The sequence below is a fragment of the Panthera uncia genome, chromosome B1 (assembly GCF_023721935.1).
Source record: "Panthera uncia isolate 11264 chromosome B1, Puncia_PCG_1.0, whole genome shotgun sequence".
In the NCBI taxonomy this organism is placed as follows: domain Eukaryota; kingdom Metazoa; phylum Chordata; class Mammalia; order Carnivora; family Felidae; genus Panthera; species Panthera uncia.
In genome coordinates, this window is record NC_064811.1 from 86218520 (window position 1) to 86243547 (window position 25028).

A 25028-nucleotide genomic window follows, 5' to 3' on the forward strand; every position below is an offset into this window, starting at 1 on the left:
TTAAATTTACAAATCTGTCAAACTGACACGTCCTCAGAACCAATTTAACTTCAAGTAGTCCACAGGATTTACAAGAAAATTTTTTCAGAAGACAGAGAAGTTTTATTACAAGAATGTTACCTGAGGGAGGGCACCATAATTCCATATATAACCCTTGTGAGGGAAGACATTCGCCACATAGCGTAGCTTGCCATCCTTTGTATCTTGTTTAATGGGATTCAATGGCTCCTTCGTGGCAATCTACACACATCATGGAAAAAAGGGGGAAGGAGAATGAGAAATGATTAATCCTATATTCAAATTGTATGTTTTAAATCTGGTATTATCAGGTTAAATATTTATATTCTAACTTACTGGTCAAAGACACTGTAAAATAAGCTAAGCCAGCTCTTATTTCTAATTTACAGTGTTGTGTAAGAAAAAACATCTGGAAAGGAAACATCCCATTATAGACTTAGGTATTCTATTATTTATGCATTCATTTCTAATACAAATAACAGAATGACTGAAATGGCAAGAGGATAAAGATAAACCTACTTGCTGTTTTGTTTTTGTTTTTTTAATTACTAAAAATTAGTGAAAATACTAATTTTGGGCATCTTATCATCAATCTTATGATAAAAAGGTTAACTTAAAGTAATTTTCACCAAGTAATTTCATTTGTTTTCTTTCTATCAAACATACTCAAACTGCCTTGTAAAAAAAAAAAAAAATCTATCCTATAAAGAATAACTGAAGCCATTTTTTAGTGAATAAACACTGCTTAAATTAGGTAGATTCTCAGATTCTTGATCCTATACCTGAGGTAGAAAATAGCCAGAATTCTGAAACATTCTGAAGGAAGACCAAAAAAGAACCTATTATTTTTACTTTTCCCTATCAAAATATTAACCAAAGCAATGCTAGTAATTAGTGACAATTCTCTAAATATAAATTCTGAAAAATACATACCTACATAATAATCTTTAATTAAAATACTTTAAATAGTATTTGCCATTGCATCCAAAGCTATAGGAAAAGACTTAAATAATGAAAGAAACTAAGGGCCACAAATTAAATTTCACTCAGAACTTTAAGGGATCTTACCTAACTGAAGATGGAACAATAAAATTCTGAAAAGCAAAAGGGAAGTTCTTGATAGGTTCATGCCTCATGAAAAGATAGAAAAGAAAAAAAAAAAAAAAAAGGTAACCAGGGGAATAGCAGACACTCTTAGTGCTCATTGATCAAGAGTTGGCCAATAAAATGTTTTCGTTCCTGGTAGAGTAAAATCTAAAGGACAATTAAGTCCTTACAAACTAAACTTGCCATGATTCCCAAATAAGTATACTTCAACTGTATCTATGAACAAAAATATATCTCAGAATCTGTTTAAATAAACCTTGAAAAGATTTGTTATTTTCAAAGACAGAAGAGTCAAAGAAAATTAAATAAATATGTGTATAACAAACTAGAATGGCAAAAATAGAAAACACGTGCTTCAAAGTAAAAATTCAGCTCTATTTTGCTTTTAGAAATGAGATTCAAAGTTCACAAAAGTGTTTTCAATTGTTTGTATCATAAAGTAGTTTGTCAACCATGCGAAATTCAAAAATATTATGCCAAACAACTTGAAACAAAGTTTTTATATCATTATTACTTATAATTTCCATTTGATATTAATAGAAAATATTCATACCTCCATTTTAGCATTTGTCCACCGAGGTACTTCTACAACCATATTAAACAAAGTCTGCAGTTAAAAAAAAACAACAACAAAAAACAAAGAGAGATCGTTTTTTAAATTTTACCTATCCTTTATCACTCACCTCTTGTGTGATGATGATTTAGTTTCTTTCCCTACAAAAATGTGTGCAGACTGTATCATACATCTGCATATGCCGTAAATTTCTTCTGAAAAATTAGAGAAGCTGTCTAAAACACAGCAGAATTTAAGCCATCATGTCACTTGAACACTGCTGCAGTGTCAGAAGTTGCTATATTTCTGGAAATACCTTCACAGTATAGTGACACAACTAGAATGGGGTCAGGAAACCAGTTTCAAGTTTTATTTTCCCACTAAAACAGGAGTGATAGACAGGGTCCATCATGTGAGTTGAATGTCTCACTTTTCCAATCTGCAAAGTAAGTGTAAATACTCTGTCCTACTCACCACCTACGTAAGGTTGTTATAAAGATCAATTATGTAATTTAAATGAAAATACAAAAAAATTATAAAATATTTTGAAAATCACAAAGCACTATTTAAATTCAAGTTACAATGATCATAATGTGAAATTAAGGATATCTGCGTAGGTACGTATCAAGTTTACAAGGAGAAACGCCTTTCTACACTTAGTTTGCTTATCTAGTGATCTCTGGTTCCCTAAAGTTACAAAAGGACTACTACTTCTTTTTATCATGTTTGAATTTTGCACTGTTTAAAGCAAATCAGATTATAGGTCAATGGTTAGCAAAAATAATTTCCCACAATACTTAGGAATACAAGGCTATAATTTCCTGCAGTTTGGGCCTTATAAAGAGAAAGTCTCAAGGGTAAGGTTGCCTTGCATGCCATTTTGATATCAGTAACTAACAGCTTACCATAGCACAGTAATGGTTTAAAACAGTGTTACACCAACTGTGGCCAAGAACCAGAGCTAACTGCAAGCTGACTGTTATAGGTTCATTTAGAAACATTTACAGCAATTTGATGCAGTAATTTTTAGGTCTGTTGAACCCTGAATTACACTTTTCTTTAATTACACTTTTCTAATAATAATTGTATTTTTTAAAAGTATCGGTTCACAACAGATTAGAAATAAACCAAAAAACTAACCCTTTAGTATAGATCATTTGAGAAAGCAGTGATTAAATATACTTCCTCTCAATTGTGCCACACATCAAAATCACCAGGAGAGATTTTATCAATTAAAAAAAAAAGCTTCCTAGAGCCCCACCCCCCACATACCCACTTATTTGAATTCAATGGTTTTGAGGCAGGGCACTGCTTATTTTTCAAAGCTCTCCAAGCAATTTTAATATGTAGTCAGAGTGGAGAACTTCTGGTTTGCAGCATTGCTAAACAGTATCTGAGGGCTTTCCAAGTGAAACACAAATGCTATTATTAATTCAAAGGATGCCATTTACACAACTAAGTATAAATTTAAATTGAGCCGCAAAAAACAATGATGGTTGTTCAATTTTTCTAGGTAAGACTAAAGTTTACCAATGACAGAGCTGCATATCCATAATGAGATGAAGAACAAAGCCAAGAATGAATTCTCAACAATTGCTCCTTAGAAGTATGTCTCATACCTATCTTAGCAACCTCATACACAGTCTTGCTGTTCTGTTTCATTTTCTATGCTCTTTCATGAGGTATCCCAGCACCTGTTTAAATATGTCCCAAGTAGCTGTTAAAAAGAAAAACCTAAGTAAATGGCAGATGTTCACATAATTTATTCATCCTTGAAAGCCTGGCTATAAGAGGACAAAGGCATACAGATGAATACTCAGAGGTGATAGAGAAGACCAGGCTAGTGGCAATTGTTTTACACAATGACACTTACCAAAACCACTCAGAGACTTGAATTAGGCCAAAAGAACAAAAGATAAGGTTTGAATCTTAAGCCTGCAAACCATCTCCCCTCATCATTTGTTCTGATCTCTAAAGAACAAATTTCCAGTCTGCTTTTCTTCTTTCCAGATAAAATGCATATAATCTATAATTTTTCAAAGCCAGTGTTAGTTGGGTTATCCTAAGACTACTGTTAATTATAAACCAGTAACAGTCTACTGACACCTAGTACAAAATCACAAAGACACAAGGGGACACATTTCCACCGAGAAAGTTGGGTATGAGCTAGGACCATTTACCTCCTTCAGTTATCTCCTCCATTTTTCCCTGCTATTTTTGTTGCAAAAACCAAAAAGATAACTAATAAGATACGAAAAAAGTCAGTAAATTTTATATGCCTTTGGGAAAAATGGGAGGAAATCACCCTTCTTTTCTCTTTCCAACTCTTAAAAGATCAAATAAATTTTCGTTTTGATACTAAAAGCAAAGGCAACAAAAGCAAAAATAAACAAGTGATACCATCAGAATAAACTTCTTCATAGCAAAGAAAGCCATTAACAACATAAAAAGACAATCTAGAAATGGGAAAATACGTATTTGTAAACCATGTATCTGATAAGGATTAATATCTGAAACATAACTCCTGCAACACAACAGGAAAAGACCAATCTGATTAAAAGATGCGCAGAGGAATTGGACAGTTTTCCAAGAGACACACAGTCAACAGGGACATGAAAAGGTGCTCAACATCACAATTATCAGAGAATGAGATATCACCTCACACCTGCTGGAATGGCTGTCACCAAAAAGGTAAGAAATAACAAGTGTTGGTGAGAATGTGGAAAAAGGGGAACACTCTGCACTGTTGGTGGGATGTAAATTGCTGCAGCCACTACAGAAAACAGTATGGCAGTTTTCCAAAAAATTAAAACAGAGCTATTGTATGATCCAGCAATCCCACTTCTGGGTATTTATCCGAGAAAAAAAAGAAAACAGGTATTAGAAAGATACCTGCACCCCCATATTCACTGCAGCATTACTTACAATAGCGCCAAGATAAGGAAACAACCTAAGTGTCCATCAATGAATGAACAGATAAAGAAGATGTGCTTAATATATACAGTGGAATATTATCCAGCCATGGGAAAGAAGGAAACCTGCCATTTGCGACAACAATGGGTAGACTGTTAGGGCATTATGCTCATTGACATAAGCCAGACAGAGAAAGACAAATACTGCATTTTACCACTTATATGGAATTCTTATATATGGAACCTTATATATGGAATTCTTTAAAAAAAAAGGGGGGGGGGCAGCCTAATTCATAGAAACAGAGAGTAGAAAAGTGGCTGCCAAGGGCTTGGGGTTGGGAAAAATCGTTCAGAATTATAAATAAATAAACACACAAACCACAAACAGACTCAAATCAGGCAGTCTCTGACAAATGAACCATGTTCTAAGAATTAAATTTTAAGTTGGCTATATGCTCTCAGAATACATTTTCCCCAATGAGAAAACTATTTCCAGGTTGATACATAAAGCCTCTAGGAAACTATAAAGCCTCGAACCCCTCAATGTCTATTCACCCAACATCTAGGGCAGTGGTTCTCAAACTTCAGTACGTGTAAAATGCCCTGAAACACTGGTTAAATATGTGGACTAACTAGTCTCCATCAAGCAGAGATTCTGGTGTAGTAGATATGTAATTAAGGCCTGGATCTGAAGTTTTAACAAGTGTTCTACATTATTCCAATGTATGTGGTTTAAGGACCATTTTAACAAACACCAGTTTAAGAGAATACAAGATGGACGGCAGGCAATGGTGGTGGGGACTGAACAACACCCAGAGCTATTTGTGGAAGTAGATTCAAAGGCTGGGGTCATGAGTTTCAGTTGAAATAGAGAAAAAAAAGATGGAAATAAAGTTGAAGGGAAAAGAAGGCTGAGGAAGGTGATAGGAAAGGCTGTCTGGCATCAGTAAGATAAAAAGGCATCAACAACATGAGATGAGATGACAGACATCAGTCAGACGTTCTGGGCCTAAGTCAACAACTATTGAAGGTTTGACAGTCACATATTTAAAAGATATATTTAGAACATGTTTATTCTAGCATATAGGCGGTCTTTTTTCCTCCTCTATCCCCAAAAAGATTTGTCCCTGCATTCTAAAACAGCCTCTCAAACCACCTTTTTCCTTATAATAAAAAAAATGACAAAGTGACCAATTTTCATAAAGTACCTTTACTTTAGACTATCTACCATGATAAGTAACTTGCTACTAAAACCTGGGTTCTGTTCCTGACTCTCTCTGGTTTTTCACTTATAAGATGAAATGTTAAGGGGATTCCTAGAATAGTCAGATTCATAAATAGAAAATGGAATAGTAGTTACCAGGGGCTGGGTGAAGGAGGGAACGGAGAGTCACTGTTCAGTGGGCAGAGTTTCAGTTTGAGAAGAAATTCTGGAGATGAACAGTGGTGATGACTGCACATGCGGAAGTACCTAATTACACTGAACTGTACACTTTAAAAAGTGTGCAATAAAGAAAACGGTAAATTTGATTTTATAAACAAGAAAAAGAAATGAAATGGTAAGATCATCCCTAGCTGCCATACACACATATTGGAAGAATAAAAACATCAGAACGCACACAAAAATCTTCATAGAGGGGAAAAGTTTAGAAGCACTTTACAAATGCAAACAATCATCGAGGTCTTTAACAGACAACAGAAGTGATTCACAAAAATAAAAACCTTTAGATATACCTCATATTCATCATTTCGTGCTCTCTTTGTAGGAATGCCATTTTCCTATAAAAGAAAAGATGGTATTTGTGATTGTAATATCTCATCAAAGAATACAACTGCACTGCAAAGCAATCCAAGTAAGCCTACTACAGAAATATTCCACTACAGAAGCTGTCCAGACACCGGGTTCGAGAACTACCGAATGCCCAGTTTCTTTTCTCTTAGCATTTGCATCCCCAGTGCATGAGCATCAAGGTGTTTCATAAAATAAATTATTAGAAAAGCTAAATCTCTTTCAAGTATATTTTCCTAGTTTTTATAAAAATAAGCAAAGGCTCTGTTTGGTCTTAAAGGAAAGACTGTCAGTCTCCCGTGATTACACTTAAAACAGTCATTTCATTATTGAAATGAAACTCTAGGGAGCATGACTAACAAGCCATGAAAGTACTCAGCTACACCTCCTGCCTGTAAATTCCACAAAGGTGTGATTACTACGCCTCCATCAAGCACTTTTAAATTAAAAAAGACTATATGATGAGTTGGGAAGAAAAATTACTCCATTCACAAATGCTCACACTTACATGTAACCTTTATACACCAAAAAAACAAAAACAAACAAAAAACACCAAAGAAGGAAACAAAACAGAAAAATGACTATCCCAAGTAGGCCCTGAAACATTATTTCTGTTCCTAAAACAACCACCTCCCAAAGTACAAGGTGCAACAGTTCTAATCATTAGAGGGTGATCTAATCAATAACTATCTAATATTGATCTAATCAATAACTAATCAATAGTTGAGGATGGGAGAAACTTATGTACACAACCACTGTATGTACCAATCCCCACGTGCCCAGAATTCACAGGTGTATCCTGTTCTATGTTAGTCCTGCCCTATTCTCAACTTTCTCATATTCCCCAAAACCCATTCTCCTTAGGCAGAATATCATGCCGACTGGAATGTTTCTAGTTCACTCTTTGTTCCACCTCCACCCCTACCTACTGCCTGATTCCACAAAATATTATCATTTTGTTAGGTGAACAGATTTTGTCATGGTACACCCACACATGAAGCAGCACCCACCAATCACTCCTTTCATTATCCTGTTCTAGTTTTACAGCACTTAACATTCTCTGATTGACTTGTTTCCTGGTTGTCCACCTCCTTCCATCGAGTGGGAACTATATCTCCTATCTATCTTACTCACTGCTGCAACCCTAGTGCCTGGAATGCCATCTAGCTCATAATAAGCCTGCAAGAACTATTTACTGAAAGAAGAAATTAGTAAGTGAATAAATAAATGCATGCACTTTTGGCCAAAAGCAAGCAGTGGTGTTGGGAGACAGGAGATATTTGGGTTGGACTGTTCACCGGCCAAAACAAAACACATGGACACACATACAGTAAAATGGAGTTCTTTCTGCCCTCTCTTTGCCTTCTTTCTCTCTCCAGATTATATGACCTCCTGTCTTGCAGCTGAATACTACTTAGAAGTAATGAGCTGGAATGATTGCACAAGAGCAATTAAGAATACAACCTTTGGAGTTAGAGCACCTAAATTCATATCCCACTTCCCACAATAGATGATAGATTTGTGACCAGGGGCAAGGTACTGAACCTCATTAGCAAAATAAGGGTAATAACAGTAGCCCTAGCTGTACTCAGATAATGCAACTCAAGCTCTGAGCACAGTGCTTGGATAAGCACTATGAGCATTCAATAAATCTTCACTATTATTCTCCCTGCAGCCATCTTATTGACAGTCCAGTCCTCTGAAGGGCTGGAAGGCAGCACCAATCCCACATCAGTGTTCCATAACCTTCCTCCTGGAATGATCCTATTCTCACACTAATTCTAATTCATGAAGGAGGCTTACAATCCTGTTGTGATAACTCTGTTATCCTTCTTGACTTCCAACCCACATTCTTTCCTTTCAAAATGCTTCTAAAAAGTATTTTGTGGTGATACTAGAAGTACATGTTGTCACCCCCAAAACAAGTTAAAAACTATACCTCTGTAGAGTCCACCCTCAGAGGAATATCATGAAAGGGGGAAATGTAGTCACCAGCTACATTCTCTGCAAAGGAAAAACAAAAAACAAAAATAAAAATACAGAATTAAAGCAATGGACTATCCTGTTCTTCAGAGCAATTATATCCTTATCCACTTTTAAACCTAAAAGGAGTTTTTAAAGTTTTTTCGAAATTAACTTTAACTCCCAATTTAAAGTTTAATTCAACTTTTAAAACTTGCCCCAATATGATGACCACAGAGACTACATACCAAGTAATCCACATTTGGTTTACTGACATAATTTACAGTTGACCCTTGAACAACATAAGTTTGAACTGCTTAGGTACAGATTTTTTTTGATATAATACTGTAAATATATTTTCTCTCCTTTATGATTTTCTTAGTAACATTTTCTTTTCTCTAGCTTACTTTATTGTAAGAATACAGTATATGATACATGTAACATACAAAATGTGTGTTAATCTACTACTTGTGTTATGAGTAAGGCTACCAGTCAATATAAGCTATTAGAAGTTAAGTTTCTGAGGGGCGCCTGGGTGGTTCAGTCGGTTAAGCGTCCGACTTCGGCTCAGGTCATGATCTTGCGGTCCGTGGGCCCGAGCCCCGCGTCAGGCTCTGGGCTGATGGCTCAGAGTCTGGAGCCTGCTTCCGATTCTGTGTCTCCCTCTCTCTCTGCCCCTCCCCCCTTCATGCTCTGTCTCTGTCTCAAAAATAAATCAACGTTAAAAAAAAAAAAAAAAGTCAAATTTTTGAAGAGTCAAAAGTTATACATGGATTTTCAACTGTGAAGTGGGCAGGTGCCCCTAACCCTGCATTGTTCAAGGATCAACTGTACTTCTCTCTCTAGCTTAACACATCCAAAGCAGAAAATGTCTAAAATTGACTAAAGCCCCAAATATGAAATATCTCACTTGTGAACAGATACTCATTAATAAGTGACTGGATAAAAACTGATGTCACTTTTCCAAAGAGTAATCTAACAGAATTCCCAATTTCTGTCTATTATCCTATGAACAGGATGTAAAGATCCTACCCAATTAAAAGAAAAGAACAAATCATTTGTTTCCACTCAGTGATAAGAATGTTTATATTAAGGTAAGCTTAAAACAAAAACAAACTTTAATAATAGAAACTGTCTTATCTTCACTGCATATAAAAATGCATATTTTAAAAGCTGGGCTTAATACAGCCATAAAAATTTTTCAGTTTATAATTACCTAAGTCAGGGTATGTTTTATTTCTGCCCTGCTACCTCTTTGGCATAATTTTCAAATTTAGACTTTAAAAAAAAAATTTAACAAAATAAAACATGAACTGGCTGACAGCCTAATAGCAATGAGTATACTCAGCTCCCAAATCTTGGGTTTCCAAGTACTATTCTCCAGTAAAAAGAACTAGGACTTCTTAAAGAAGAGGCGGATTCTAAGGCTGGGACAAAAACTATACAAGATGAACCCAATGGATCCTGTAGGACCAGAAATCAACCAAGTGCTCAAAGAAACAAAAGGTTGGCTGTATGTCGAAAGGAAATGGAGCCAATCTACAAGAGCTCCCAAAGGTCAAAGGTGGAACAAACTGAGGAACAAATAACAGAGTATTCAATCACAAACCAAATTATTAAGTAAATAATACAAGAGACCCACTAATGCAAATAAATGATTGTTTAAATAAATAAATGAGGGAGAACAGACAAACATTTCTTACAAAAAATTCCAAGAAATATATACATATAGATGTCGCCCCTCCAAGAAGGAAAGCTTACCCTGCTCTCCCAGAGTGCAGACTAAACTTAATGACTGACTCACTTCAACATAGAAAGGGAAAAACAATAACATTACAGTAGAGAACTCTGGCAAGAAGTACCCTTAACCGAGTGATCAAAGTTGACATCACCAGGGAAAAGTCATGTTAATAACATGTACCTCCGGATACGCTGTGATGAGAAGGGTATGTACTTCACTTGTATTTTTCCCCCCAAACCCATAACCCCACTTTCATCACAAGAACGACAGCAGATACATCCAAACTGAGGGACGTTTTACACAATACTAACCAATACTGTTTAAGAGTCTCAAACTCATAAAACAAATAAGGAAATACTGAGAAATTGTTAGATTGGGGAGAATATAAGGAAATACAATAACTAAGTATAATGTGTACCCTGAACTGGATTCTGTAAGAAAAAAATGACATTAGTGGGAAAACTAGTCATATCCAAATAAAATCTGGAGTTCACAGTTGGTACCAATGTTGGTTTCTTAGTTTTAAAAAATGTACACTGTTAATGAAAGATATTAACATTTGGGGAAAGTTGGTAAGAGATATACTGGAATTCTGTACTATCTTTGCAACTCTGCCAAATCTGAAATTATTTCACAATAAAATTTAAATAAACAAAAACAAGCTGTGGCGTCAGCCCACTAAAGTGAGAAGCATAGAATTTAACAATGGCCCTCACTCCACCAAAACTGCATTTCTTCTTCTCATGCTTCACAGGCTTTCCTTAGCACTTATTACTAAAGTTCTTGCAGGAAGGAGTTTCTGTTGTTTGTTTTCATTTGTTCTGTTATGCTCTCTCCTCAGTCCCCAGCATCCAGAAAGTACCCAGCACTTAGTAGGCATTCAATAAATACATCTCTATTACGATTTCATTTTTCCCTCCAAAAAGTTCATGTAATTTTTCTTTTCCCACTCTAGGAACAAGGGAGTTGTGCATGAAAGATCATGTACAAGGTAGGATAAAGTTGACTAAGAGTACATAAGTGACAAAGTATATGAAAAGCTTGCCATGACCTATAAAGCTCTTTTCATTAGTTAAAAAAGATGCATCTTAAAAAAATTCTTTTCCATACCAGATCAAACGTCAAATTCTCTGCCTGAATTTAAAATCCTCTATGAGTAACACAAGAAACGAAATTATCAGTTTGCTGCATGATTATTTACTTTTCTATAAGTAACACAGATACTTAAATGGGTCACCTTTATTTTCTATTAAAATAAATTATGGCAGTGAAAACTGAAAATGATACAGACACTTTGGAAAACAGTGTGGCAATTTCTTATAAAGTTAAATATTTGACCCAGAAATCCTACTGTTAAGCACTTGACCGAGAGAAATGAAAACTTATGTTCACATGAAAACCTGTAAGTGAATGTTTATAGGTGGCTTTATTCAAAATCAAAACTGGAAGCAAACTAAATGTACAAATAGTAAACAGATAAACTCTGCTACACCCATATAATGGGTGTTTTACTCAATGATATATTAGTCCCAAATAAAAAAGAATGAACTATTGCCAAGTGAAAGAAGCTAGACTCAAACCATTCCATTTAGATGACATTCTGGAAAAGGCAAAACTATAGGGATAAAGAGCAGATCAGTGACTGCCAGGGCTTGAGGGTGCAGGGTAAGGGGGCTAAAGAGAGACCACAAGGAAACTATTTCGGGGTAACGAACTGTTCTATGCCTTGACTATGACAGTGTTTAAATGAATCTATATTTTATCAAAACTCAGAACTGTTCACACAAAAAAAGTGAACTAATGTATGCAATTTAAAAAATACGGAGCAAAAAAAATCGGTTAAGGAAAGTATGTATTAAAGTATAAATAAAGGGCGCCTGGGTGGCTCAGTCAGTTAAGCATCCAACTTCAGCTCAGGTCTGATCCCACCATTCGTGAGTTTGAGCCCCGCATCTGTGCTGACAGCTCAGAGCCTGGAGCCTGCTTCAGATTCTGTGTCTCCCTCTCTCTCTGCCCCTCTCCTGCTCATGTGCGCGCTCACTGTCTCTCTCTCTCAAAAATAAATAATCATTAAAAAAATTATTTTTTTAATTTAAAAAAAGTATAAATGGAAGCTCTTGTTCCAATGAGCAATCAGTCTGTAATTCTTCACTTTAAGTCACAAAGATAAGACAGTTTTGAGAAAAATGCAATCCTTTAGCAGATTATATCAATAATTACATTTGAGACCTATCACTGTGATGGGAATTAACAATAATCCCAGCTCTAAGAATTCAGGATGTTGCACAGACCAGGGAACTTCATTATTAAAATTAAGGAAGTATAGGAAATTTGACAAAATAGCTGGGCTGCCTTTGTAATTAAGAGTGAAAAATACCTCTAGCACACTGATTTGGTGTTAAATTTCTCTAGAGCTCCAATGCTCTTGTTAACTGGGGACAAGCCCCAACAAACTAAGATTTAAGATGAATGCATGTTACTCAAGTCTGAGCGAAAAATGGGACTAGCCTAAGCTGTGATTGCTAAAAGCTAAAGATTTGTGAAGTGTGCTTAGGTACCTATCTCTTTAAATTGCAATCTAAATGTTATATTCAGGGGTGCCTGAGTGGCTCAGTCGGTTAAGCATCCAACTCTGGATTCCGCTCAGGTCATGCATGATCTCACAGTTCGAGAGATCAAGTCCTGCACTATCAGCACAGAGCCTGGTTGGGATTTTCTCTCTCCTTCTCTCTCTGTCCCTCTCCTGCACAAGCACACGTGTGTGCTGTCAAAAAATAAAAAAATACGGATGCCTGGATGGGTCAGTTGGTTAAGCATCCGACTTCAGCTCAGGTTATGATCTCACAGCTTGTGAGTTCAAGCCTCACATCAGGCTCTGTGCTGACAGCTCAGAGCCTAGAGCCTGCTTTGGATTCTATTTCCCTCTCTCTTTACCCCTCTCCCACTCATTCTCTCTCTCTCTCTCTCTCTCTCTCAAAAATAAGCATTAAAAATTTTTAAAAAAATAAACTTTTAAAAACAAACATCATATTCAAACACTATGGTAATGCCAATACATATGTTTAAGTGGTATCTAATTGGCATCTTGGAACGTAAAAAGAGTTATTAGTGAATGAGTGGTCTCAGATAACCATACCTACTGGAAGCCATTTGGATCACGAAACAGTATAAATAAAAATGTACTAATGAAGAAAAAAGAATAAAAGAATTACACACACTAAAATAAAAATAAAATATGGCTTTAAATGTCAGATAATGATAATGCTTTGATGAGCAATACACCAGTAAATTCACACAGAGCAATGAATACAGAGATCAAGATCCTGACTTCTAGTTAGTGAGCTTGATAAAGTCACTCAATTTCTCTGAAACTTAATTTTCTCAATTTTTTCAATTGAGCAATGTACAATTTGTACGTAAAAGGTAATGTACTAGATGCTGGAATACAAACGTGCTAAAAGTGAGCTATATCCACAGCCAAGAAAGGGAATGCACTAAATCATCTACATAAGCATTATCCAGTAAGTGCAAAGACAAAGGTCCTCTTGGCATCATTATCAGAAAGCTAATCACTGACCTAATGCACAAAGGAACGAGAACCCATTAAAAGTTTTCTAAGGTCAGTGCTATGTTAGTATGCTCCATATAGAGTATGAAGAATCTCTAAAGGTAGATTTATTTTTTTTTAAGCTTATTTATTTATTTTTGAGAGGGCAAGAGAGCAAAGTGGAGAAGAGGCAGAGAGAGAGAGGGAGACACCTAAAGCAGGCTCCAGGTTCTGAGCTGTCAGCACAGAGCCCGATGCAAGCCTCAAACCCATGACCTGAGCCGAAGTCAGAAGCTCAACTGACTGAGCCACCCAGGAGCCCCTAAAAAGTAGACTTAAAGATAGGTAGAATCTATCCTGATCCTCTCTATACAACAAAAAGGGTAATCTATATTATACATACGCGCCATAGAGAGATGTGGTATATGCAGCAAGCACTGTGGCAATGTATGGCACTTTGTAAAGGTAACAGAACTGAGGCACAGTACAGACAGCCCTTTCTCAGAGCCTCAGAATAATAAATTAGTAATAAATCTTGAGTGAGAACTTCATTATATGAAGTTCAGACTGGTTGTTTCTTTAGATTTAAAACCGAGTTGTTGCTATCAGTTTGCCTTTTAAATACCTATTTTGTTGTTTAAACAAAGCAATGCATGTACATCGTTAAAAAAATGACATCAGGGGGCGCCGGGTGGCTCAGTCGGTTGAGCATCGGACTTCAGCTCGGGTCATGATCTCGCGGTTTGTGAGTTCGAGCCCCGCGTCAGGCTCTGTGCTGACAGCTCAGAACCTGGAGCCTGCTTCCGATTCTGTGTCCCCCTCTCTCTCCACCCCACCCCTGCTTGTGCTCTGTCTCTGTCTTTCAAAAAATGAATAAACATAAAAAAATTAAAATTAAAAAAAAAATGACATCAGTACCCACCTCTCTCTAATTCAGATCCACTTTTAGAACAACCTACTTTCACCTCTTTAACTTACCTTAGGTCTAGTGATTATCTACATCTCCCCAAATAATATATTTGTATGATAATTTGTTACTTTACCAATTTTAGAGATTATCTACTGTTTCCAATGCTAAGAGAAAATTTTGTTTCATTTGACCCCAACGTATTCCTCTTAAATTCTCTACTGACCAATCTTAACACACTATAGCTTGATTCCAATGTTCCACCAAACACAGTATTTCTTGACCCTACTAACTGGCTTTTTACCTCCTTCTCCTCATTCTTCTTTCTCTCTCCTAATTTCTATCTTCTGCATTTTCATTTTTTCTTCATTTCAAGGTGGTAAATGTTCTACAATCACACTGAATTTTCTGTGCTTTTCCTATTAGTGTATTTCCAAAATTTTTCTAATCATAGGAAAAACTTGGGAGTGCTTGTTTAAAAAAAAAAAGTCTTTGGACCCCCCATACCTAGGGAACCAGAATCTTTTTTCAAAAAAATTTTTAATGTTTTATTTATTTCTTTTGAGAGAGAGAAAGACAGAGAGCAAGCAAGGGGCGGGCAGAGAGAGAGGGAGACACAGAATCCAAAGCAGGCTCCAGGCTCTGAGCCGTCAACACAGTGCCAGATGCGGAGCAGCTTGAATCCACGTACTGTGAGATCATGACCTGAGCTGAAGTCAGAGGCTTAACTGACTGAGCCACCCAGGAGACCCGGGAATCAGAATCTTTTTTTTTTTTTTTAACGTTTATTCATATTTTGAGAGACAGAGCGTGAGTGGGGGAGGGGCAGAGAGAGAGAGGGAGACAGAATCTAAAGAAGGCTCCAGGCTCTGAACTGACAGCACAGAGCCCGACGCGGGGATGGAACTCATAGACCGTTAGATCATGACCTGAGCTGAAGTCGAACGCTTAACCGACTGAGCCAACCAGGCGGCCCCCGGGGAATCAGAATCTTAAGAAGAGATCTGGATATCTAGATTTTTAGCAAGCACCCGCAAATAATTCTTACACTGAAGTAAGTTTGAGAAGCATTGTCTATGTGCTGATTTTTGGCCAAGTATAGTGTTACAGTTAAATTTCCTTTCCTGTTTGGCTTCTATTTTGACTTGTGCTTCTAATTATGTTTCTCCCATTGTCAGTCATAATCATATCTATAAATTATTCAAATGCCTCACAGATTCCACAGAGACTATGGAATTCTCTCTTTACACAGTTCCCTTTGAAATCGCTATCCTCTTGGTGCAACACGGACTGAATGTTTTTTTGGCACCCTAAGATTTTGCTTCTTTGGTCTCCAGCTCAGCTCTGTTTTCTGGACCCCATGCACTCATCCATCTTTTTTGGTTTACTTACTTGTTTTGCTGGAGCTTATCCCTAATTTGTGTTCTGTAAGAAAGGATGCATACAAGGTAAATTTCCCAAGTCCTTAAATGTCTGAAATATCTTTATTTGGTCTTCAGTCTAGATTAATGTTGTCTGGATAAATTGTAGGGGGAAAATTCTTCTCTCTCAGAATTTTTAAGGCACTACTCCAGTCTTTAAGCATTCATTTATGCTGGTAAGTCACATACCAGTTTGATTATCATTCCTTTGCAGGTGACCTGTTCTCCCTCCCTCCTCTGTCCCCAGCCCCAGGACTTTCAGAATCTTCTTTATAAAAGCCTCAGTTTTCTGAGATTTTATAATGCGTCTGGGACTAGGAATGCTTAGGTCCTTAAATTCTTAGATCTCTTCTGTTATCTATCCCTTTGTAATTACCCCTCCATTCCTTCTGACACTTGTCAGAAGTGTTGGTTGGGGTCGGTAGGAGCCTAAGTGCTAGAATGTAGAAGGCTCTGCTGGGGCAATACCATCAGGTTGTTCTACTTCCCTCCAAACACTTTCTTCAATTTCTGTAGAGGAAGCCAGCCAATCCCACAAGTCCTAAACCTGCATGGTAAGCATCTGTGTGCTATTCCATAATAAAACTTATATCGACCCCTCGATAAGTGCCACATCCCACCCACAACCACTCTGAGGTTCTGCAAGGAGCCTGGCTTCTTCTTAAACTACAGACCCTTGACACATATACTTAAGCTGGGATTTCATACATGCTGTTTCATCAATAACCACAGTTACATCTATTTTTCATGTTCCATAAATATTTTGAAATCTCCCGCTCTGATGAGTCCTTCTTATTTGTTGTTTTAGGGTTATCCTTTTTTATTCACTATCAATTCAATAGGAAATTTATTAGAGGGAAAATCCAACAAACAACTTGTAGTCACCCTACCATCCTGTCTTGATATTTCACTTTGTCAAAAATCAGACAGCATCCCTGAGCATAAACTAATGAATTCTTTCAGGCCCATCAATATACATACACTTGACATCGCCAATGTCAAAACTTTCCCTTCAACTAGACTGAATTGAGATTTTATTCTATTATTTTGTAAATTACCTATGTTTTTCTCTCATAACACCAAGTTGTATCAGGATCAAAGTTTATTAATGGTATTAGTAAGTTTATTAATGGTATTAGTAAATGAGAAAATGGAATGGAATGCAAAACCGGTATTTGGTTACATGTACATATACAAAATAGCTACATGGATGCCAAGTACCAACAAACTATTACATATTATTACTAAAAGCATTTCTAGAGACTTACTGGAAGCTTTAACAATGAAGAATACCAAGTACAAATAATTCTTCAATATTCACACAATAACCATAATGTTCTACATGTTCTACACAGAATTCAAATTCCATGGTATGAGCCAACTTAAAAAAAAAGGTTACAAAACTCATATATTTAAGACTCAAACACACATTGTGTGGATTATTCACAGAAAATTTTAGTAAGTTCAAATGTATGGTACATTCAACTGCAGATTCTATCACCTACCACTCAAATGATGTACTTAAAAGAAAACCAGTAGTAATTTTAACTTAAGCACATAGTTACTATAAATGATAAAATAAATTCATTCATTGTTAAAGAACTGCATGATTCATTCTCATGCTAAATAAAGCAATGTGAATTACCTACAGCATTGTTTCTCTAAATAAACCAGTCACTTGCTCCCTACTATCCCATAGTAACAAAAGTGCAAACTATGAAAAGCATAGCTTCTACTCATCTTTTGAGAAAATGTAAAAAACCTGAAATATTGAATTTTCAAGTTATTAGCAAAACAAAAACATACAGACTATCAAAGGAACATTGACATGCAGTGCTTATCTTTGGTCCCATATAAACAAGTCTAACTTCATCATGATTTCACAATTAATTCAAAAGACTGCAGGGCAGTATCCATTAAAACTGAGGCCTAGGAATTAATACATCGAGACATATTCAAAAGATTCAATTTTATCTGCATCCTGTTGTTTTCACCCTTCACAGATTATGACAAGAATTTTGGTCTTATATCTTGAACTCAAAAAAAAAAAAAAGGAAATAACATAAGTTAAATATTTACCATATGCCATGTGTGCGACACTGATCATATTTACACATTTAACTACCACAGCAGTTCTATAATATTATTAGCATTATCCCCATTTTGCTGATGGAGAAATTGAGCTGAGGCCCAAGACCATTAAGACATGCCTATTAGTGTAGAATTGTTTCTTTGATACACACATGCTTTGGGAAGTTTCAGAAATCATCTCACCCAGTGCTTCCCCAACTTAATTCCATAAAACTCTGGAGTCACTATGATATTAACAAATGTGATGAGAAATAAGGGCTCTAGGAGTCAAAATTTTAGGACAAGTTACTTCACATCAGAACTTCCCAGAACTTTAATACGCACACTGTGACTCTCCAAGATGGTGATAAAACGGGAAGTGTTCTGCTCATTTATTAAACCATGAAGCCCTCTGTTTAAAGAAACCTAATAATAAACTATGGTACATCTGTGCTCAACTCAGCACAGTTTGGGAAATGATCTAGTCCAATTTCCTCTTTCTATAGTTTAAAAAAATGAATTACAGATAAGTTAAATGACTCACTCAAGGCCACACAGAAAGTTAATAAAGGGACAGGGCTGGCACCAAAGGGGCCTGGTATTCCCTGCAAGATCCCTTTTCCTCTACATCATTCTGTCTCACTTCACTACTGTTTCTAAAAAGTCCACACTAATTAAAAAGGAAAAAACAAAGAAAGTATTAAAGTTATCATTTATTCTGATTCTTCTGAATAGCAGTAAAGAGAAAGCATTTGCAGATATGAAGCTCAAAAATGGTCTACCTCCCAATGCAGTAGTATTTCAGGGAATTGGGATATATTTGGAAATGTGGGAAATGATTCCACTGTAATAATGCTGAATAACACTTTTCAGCCAAGTGTTTATTTTTTTTAATGCTTTTTTTTTTTTGAGAGAGAGAGAGACAGAGCATGAGTTGGGGAGGGGCAGAGAGAGAGAGAGGGAGACACAAAATCCCAAGCAGGCTCCAGGTTCTGAGCTGTCAGCTCATAGTCTGACATGGGGCTTGAACCCACGAACCACGAGATCATGACCTGAGCCGAAGTAAGACGCTTAACAGAATGAGCCACCCAGGCGCCCCTCATATTTTTCTTTGAAGTCACGTACAACTACACTCTACTACTGCATATAGACACTGCCAGAGTTCAAAATACCCAATCTGAGACCATCCTTAAAAGGAGCAATGTGTTCACTGTTTTCCTCGTACTCCCTCACACTGAAGGGGTTTCCTTTCACTTTTCCTACCCCTGCCAGCAAGCAGTACACAGTTCTGGGCCAAGGATGCCATCTGGTGTTTTGGTTCAGGAACTGTTTAACCCCACATAACCTTCCAATTACAACCTCACCACCTGGCCCCTCCCCCAAACCACCCTTCCTTCCAATTCTTGCACATTTACCTCAGGAAACCTTTTTTCTTGTTTTCTGTCATTTATCCTAACTGGGTAAAAAAGATATCTCTGGCGTTCTAGTTAAGGACAACTCATGAGTCTGAAATACACTTGTAGCTAGAGAAACCAACCATGGTGAGTGGCCAATTCCGCCCTGGAGATGGCCTAATAGAGGCCCTGTCCAAGAGAGAATGTCAGAATATCTAATATTGATCCAACACCTTCAATCAATGAATGGCAGCACCAACAAGGACCTTGAAGATCAAACGCTAGGTCAACTGCATTATTTTACAACTAAAGACACTGGCCCTGTATGAAATGAAGCAATCACCTGCCCAAATAACAGGAAGTGAGAGCTCATACCGCAAAGTCAGGATTAAGGACTCTCTATTCCAAAGCCAGGGGTCAGTCAACTATGTCATATACTCTAGGCTCCTCAAGATATTTTTTCTCAGCCAACATGCAAGTAAAATATTTTTCAGTGTCTTTATATTTTCCTTAATTACTATATAATATAATAATGTAATATATTGGTATTATGACTCTCATGAAAGCAGGGCCCATAATGAAAATCTCCCCAGTGCCATGTCTAACAGTGTCTAGCACACTTCATAAATACACACTGACGTTTTTGGTCTACTATTAACTGTACTTCTTGCAAATCTAGAATAATTTTACCATGCCATGTATGTTAGACAAGCTTTTATCTACTCAAAAACCTAAATGCCATTTCATAACACTCTTTCAATAGAAAACGGTGCCCAAAGTCATCACATCATACATAACCTTTGGGAACACATCCATTCAGAAACTTGGGACTTCTTGTTAAGGGTTCCTCTCCACCTGATCAGTCTTGACTAAACAAGGATGTAAAAAAAATATGTACCAAAGAGGAAAAAAGCAACCAATTTTGAAGAATATGGGTATTTCACTATCAGTTGCATCATAATCCTAAGAGTATACAAATTCAGTTTCCTTTTCCATAAAATACCCTTCGACGCTAAGTTCAGTTAAGGATACGTGTAAACATTTTATAAATTACATGTATCAATAATGAGACAAGTATTATTAATAATAATTTATATTCTATACACTCTGACTAATCACTACATACACTTCACCATGTAATCTTTACAGCCCTGTTTCACAGATAAGACAAAAAACAAGGCGTAGCAAAGTCAGAAACTCATCAGAGGTCACAGAGCCAAGAGCTGAAAAATCCAGGATTCGGGCTTAAATCTGAAAGCCTCCAAAGCTGGTGCTCCTACGAGATGGGCGATCAGGCAAGGCCGACTTCACAGAAAGAGTACTCCTACCCTTAGGGCTCTGAAATCAATGAGGCATGAAAGCAACTCGACCAACCTCGCTATTTTCACGTTATTGCTAACCTACACGGTGCAACGTGGGGCTGCAAAGAAAAATGAGAATAACGGGAACCGGGGTCATTTTCCGACTTGGCCGGCCAGCTCAGCGCCCGCAATTCGTGTCGCCCTCTGGGGCTTGTTCAATGTGAGGAGGACACTGGCTACCCTGAGGCCCACTAGGCTCTTGACGCAGCACAGCATTCAAAGTGCCAACCTGTGAGTATAAATTCATGCTTCTGAGACAAGATCCTTGGCCAGAGTCGCCCCAGAAAAAGACCCACGGGACGAGGCACTTCCAAAGTTCTGCCTGCCTCTCCAACTGCAGGCGGCCCTCCCCGGGAGGAGGAGCTTGATTACGCGCCCGAGAAAGCCGTCCAGAGGGCGGATTCTGCGCTTCCCTCCCACGACTAAATTACGTTGAGCCCGGAATGGCGGCAGGGACTCGCCTAAGGCTGCGCGGCCGCAGCGGGGTACCGCGGGCGCCCCTGCGCGCTCCGCGCCCGGCTCGGAGAGGGCGGTTGGCCGCGCCCAGGGCGACTCGGCGCTGCGCCGCCGGCTGCCCTGCGTCTCTGCGCTCCGCATTTGGGGGTTGGGTTCACCGTCCCCTTCGCTGGCTGCTCCGTGGCTCTGCGCGGGCCCCCGCGTGCGGGCAGGCGGCCTGGGCCGCTCGGCCACCCAAAGGAAGGAGGGAGGAGGCCGCGCGGACCATACAGGCTCCAGCCCGAGCCTCCTCTAGGCGCGCCGTCCGCGGGAGTCCCCGCGAGCTACTTACTGAAGAAGAGGCGGTAATCGGGGGTGTAGGGCTGGCCGCGCTCCTCCGTGCGGTAGAGGGCCATGGCGCGGTGCGGCCCGGGCCCTGTACTCGTAACCGGGGGCAAGCGGGCAGCAGCTGGGGCCCACGCGCGCCAGCCCCAACCCGTGCGCAGGAGCGGCAGCAGCACGCGCATGGCGTAGACGGCGGTCCGGCTCTGCGCTGGGCGGTGCTGGGGTCCTGGCAGAGCCTCGCGCCGGCGTCCCCTACTGGCCGGAGTCAACACTCTGGCCCCGGGTCTGGATCTGGATCCCCCACCCCAGCCAATCTCTGGTTGGAGAAACGGGAGAAATGGGAGTGCCCAGCAAATTGCAGTAAGGTACACTGTATATGAGCAGTGAGGTCAGGGTTCAAAGGTAAACAAGACAGCGTCCAGCACCCCTGAGGAGCTCATGGTCACTTATTAATGTGTATATGCGTTCGTGCCTTCACCAATCCAGTCAATATTTACTGTCATAATATTATCTTTATTATAATGAAATATTGAGTGATAATTATGTGCCAGGTGCTGCTCTAGATGATGTCCAATGTAGGGGACAAGCATCACACACACAAAAACATCGTAAGAATGATCAGACCTCCTTGTGAAGATTTGACCTTGACACTGACTTCTAGAGCAAAAAAAAAACATTAACTTCTTCTGTGCAAAGATGTTTGTATCATCAATGCTATCTCCTGCATGAAGCCTTTCCTATTTAACCAAACTAAAGGTGATTTAGCCTTTCTTTTTCTTATATTTTCACTTCTACAGTGGCACTTGGTACTGTACCCAGGTCTTTGTAAACATATTTCACCCTGACCAACCCACTGGATTGTTAATGTGCTAAACACTTAGGAATTAAGATTTAGCATCCTTGCTGGTTGTGGCAGCATGCCCTGCATAAAATAATGGCTCCTCTGTCGTGGCGGTAAATTGCTCCTGGAAGTCCCTTTTTACCAAATTTTTCTATTAGCATATGAAATTCTAGTTATTCACTTTCCAGAAAAACTTGTGAAAACAGTTGTTGCTAAGTAGTATCTCCACTTCACATTCTTTCCCCATCTCAATTCAGATGAGCTTCCTCCACCTTCTTAAGATCATCAATGTCCTCCTTCTCAATATAAAGTTCAATTCTCACAAATCAAAGAGAGAATCCAGAAGAAAGCAGTAAAAAATTTTTTTTCATTAGAAATTAAAACTTAATGTTAAATATCTGTTATTCAGTTAAAAGTGAAAGCAAAAAGTAGCAATTTTACAGAAAGAGGCAAAAAAATGCATTTAAGATCTTTGTGAAAACTAAGTGAAATGGTTTTAATGAAAAGAGAAGGCATTTTTAAAATCATCTCTTAAAGCACTGTAATAAAAATTGGCTTCTAAGTGAACTGTTCCTGTGCTCAATGAATACATAAATTCATGAAAAATATAATTCTAACTTAAAATCACGCCTCTTACAAGACAAACATCTTTGCACAGATTGTTAATTAAGTTACATTGATTAAGTCATGATTATGGATCTGATTCCAGTCTAAACTAGTTTTTTTTTCCTCTGTTCTATAGCTACAAGTACATCCCCTGGTTCTCAATGTTAACAAGATAGACAAGATTTTTAAAAAATTGGCTGAAACAAACCTTTACTTACAAAATTCTGTAGGCAGAAATGTTACCAAGATGGCTCTATAGCTATCATGTAACTTTATAGAGAGAGAATAATACTTCTATCTAGATGGTGGTCGGGATTTTGATCAACATAAATGTCTGGAGGTAGGTGAAACAGAGCTCTCCCATATTAGAGACCCAAGTTACTTCTATTTCGTTGCTCTTCTGTGTTTGGTTTCCATTGCTAAGGTCACCCTAATAGTTTAAAATGACTACTACAGCTCCAGCCATCACATCTTCATTTCACCTAGTAAGAAAGGAGGAAAAAAAACAAAAACAAAAAGAAGGGTGTGCCCCTTCCCCTAAGAACACATCCCAAAAACTATATATACTACTTTTACTTGCATTGCATTGAGCAGCACTTAGTCTACGGGCCACAACTAACTATAAACTAGGAACCTTTTTTCTGGGTCATCAGAGGCCTGGATACAAAGTAGGAGCCATACTACTACAGACGAAGGGAAAAATGAATAATGGAGGACAAACTTCAGTCTGCCACAAATGTCATTTTCTTTCCCAACAGTCCAACTTCCTTGGAAAGGTCTGTGGGAATTCTACACATTTCTACTGCGACTGTGAACTGAGTTCACATTCTTCGCTACTGAGCACCTGAGTTCTTTCAATATCACAAGAATTATTTCAGGACAGTTAAAATTACAAGACTGGTCTACCCAATTTCCAGAAAGGATCTCTAGAAGATATTGTTAATAACCATTTAGATTCTCTACTTAGATTGTAGATCATAAAATGTTTTTGTCAACAGTGGTGGCTTTGTAATGTGTCAGCTTCCTTAAGCTAATCTGTAGGGCGGGCTCTCCCGTAAAAGGTCGGGGCGGGGAGTTTCTTTTGTGCATACATCACAGTGGCTGTATAATTTTATTGTTTCCTCATGTAGAAAAAAAAGCTTAACTGTTCTATTAACTTTTGAAGTTCAGATGTTTCAACAAGACAAACCCCACTGAGACAAAATTGTGGGCTATTTTCTAATGGTCTATAGATTCTCAGAATAAGATTAAACCCCACAGAATATTCTGGAGCTTAAGTAGCTCCAGTTAGAGTTGTCAGAGTAGAACCAAAATCACTGGGCCTTTATACTCCAGTAATTGGATATGGGCTTCCCTGGAAAGGGTATGACATGGGCAAAGCAGCTAAGGCCATCCCTAAGAAGGCTTGACAACTAAAGTGAAAGACTTTTGTTAAAGATGGTACAAAACCAGTGTTTTCCACAGCTGTGAAACTGTGCTAGAGATAGGAGTTGGAGCTAGAGAAAAATGAGATAGTGATCCCAGTTCTGTTTTTGCTTTTAGCATTGGTAAGTGTAATACAAAATCTAACTTGGATAGAGTTGTCATTTTCTGAAATGCTGAATTATCCTAATGGGAAATAAAAGAATTTTGGAATTGTGGAGTAGTCATTTATGTGTGATATTTTGTAAAAGCAGCATATGTCTCTCAAATTCATTATTATCCTTACCTATAACAGGTAAATAAACAGATTTAAAAATGTACTAGTTGCCATTGCTCATGCTTGCGAGCCAATCAAAATATGACAGGGGCCCCTGGATGGCTCAGTATGTTAAGCATCCGACTCTTGGTTTCAGCTCAGGTCATTATCTCATGGTTGGTGAGTTCAAGCCCTGCATTGGGCTCTGTGCTGACAGTGTGGAGCCTGCTTGGGATTCCCTCTCTCTCTCTCTCTCTCTCTCCTCTCTCTCTCTCTGTCCCTCCCCTACACATGCTCTCTCTCTCTCTCTCTCTGTCCCTCCCCTACACATGCTCTCTCTC

General features: G+C 38.1%; 1 protein-coding gene across 1 annotated transcript in view; it reads right to left on the minus strand.

The window, feature by feature from the left end:
* Window positions 1-21780, minus strand: part of PPA2 (inorganic pyrophosphatase 2) — an 88100-nt gene extending 66320 nt beyond the window's left edge. Inside the window, exons 1-5 of the mRNA XM_049630953.1 lie at window positions 21570-21780; window positions 8319-8383; window positions 6325-6369; window positions 1679-1732; window positions 121-240 (exon numbers count right to left, since the gene is read on the minus strand). Of these exons, the coding sequence (XP_049486910.1) occupies window positions 121-240; window positions 1679-1732; window positions 6325-6369; window positions 8319-8383; window positions 21570-21744 (459 nt within the window). The 5' untranslated portion in view covers window positions 21745-21780. The remainder of the gene's footprint in view (window positions 1-120; window positions 241-1678; window positions 1733-6324; window positions 6370-8318; window positions 8384-21569) is intronic.
* Window positions 21781-25028: the final 3248 nt, after the last annotated feature.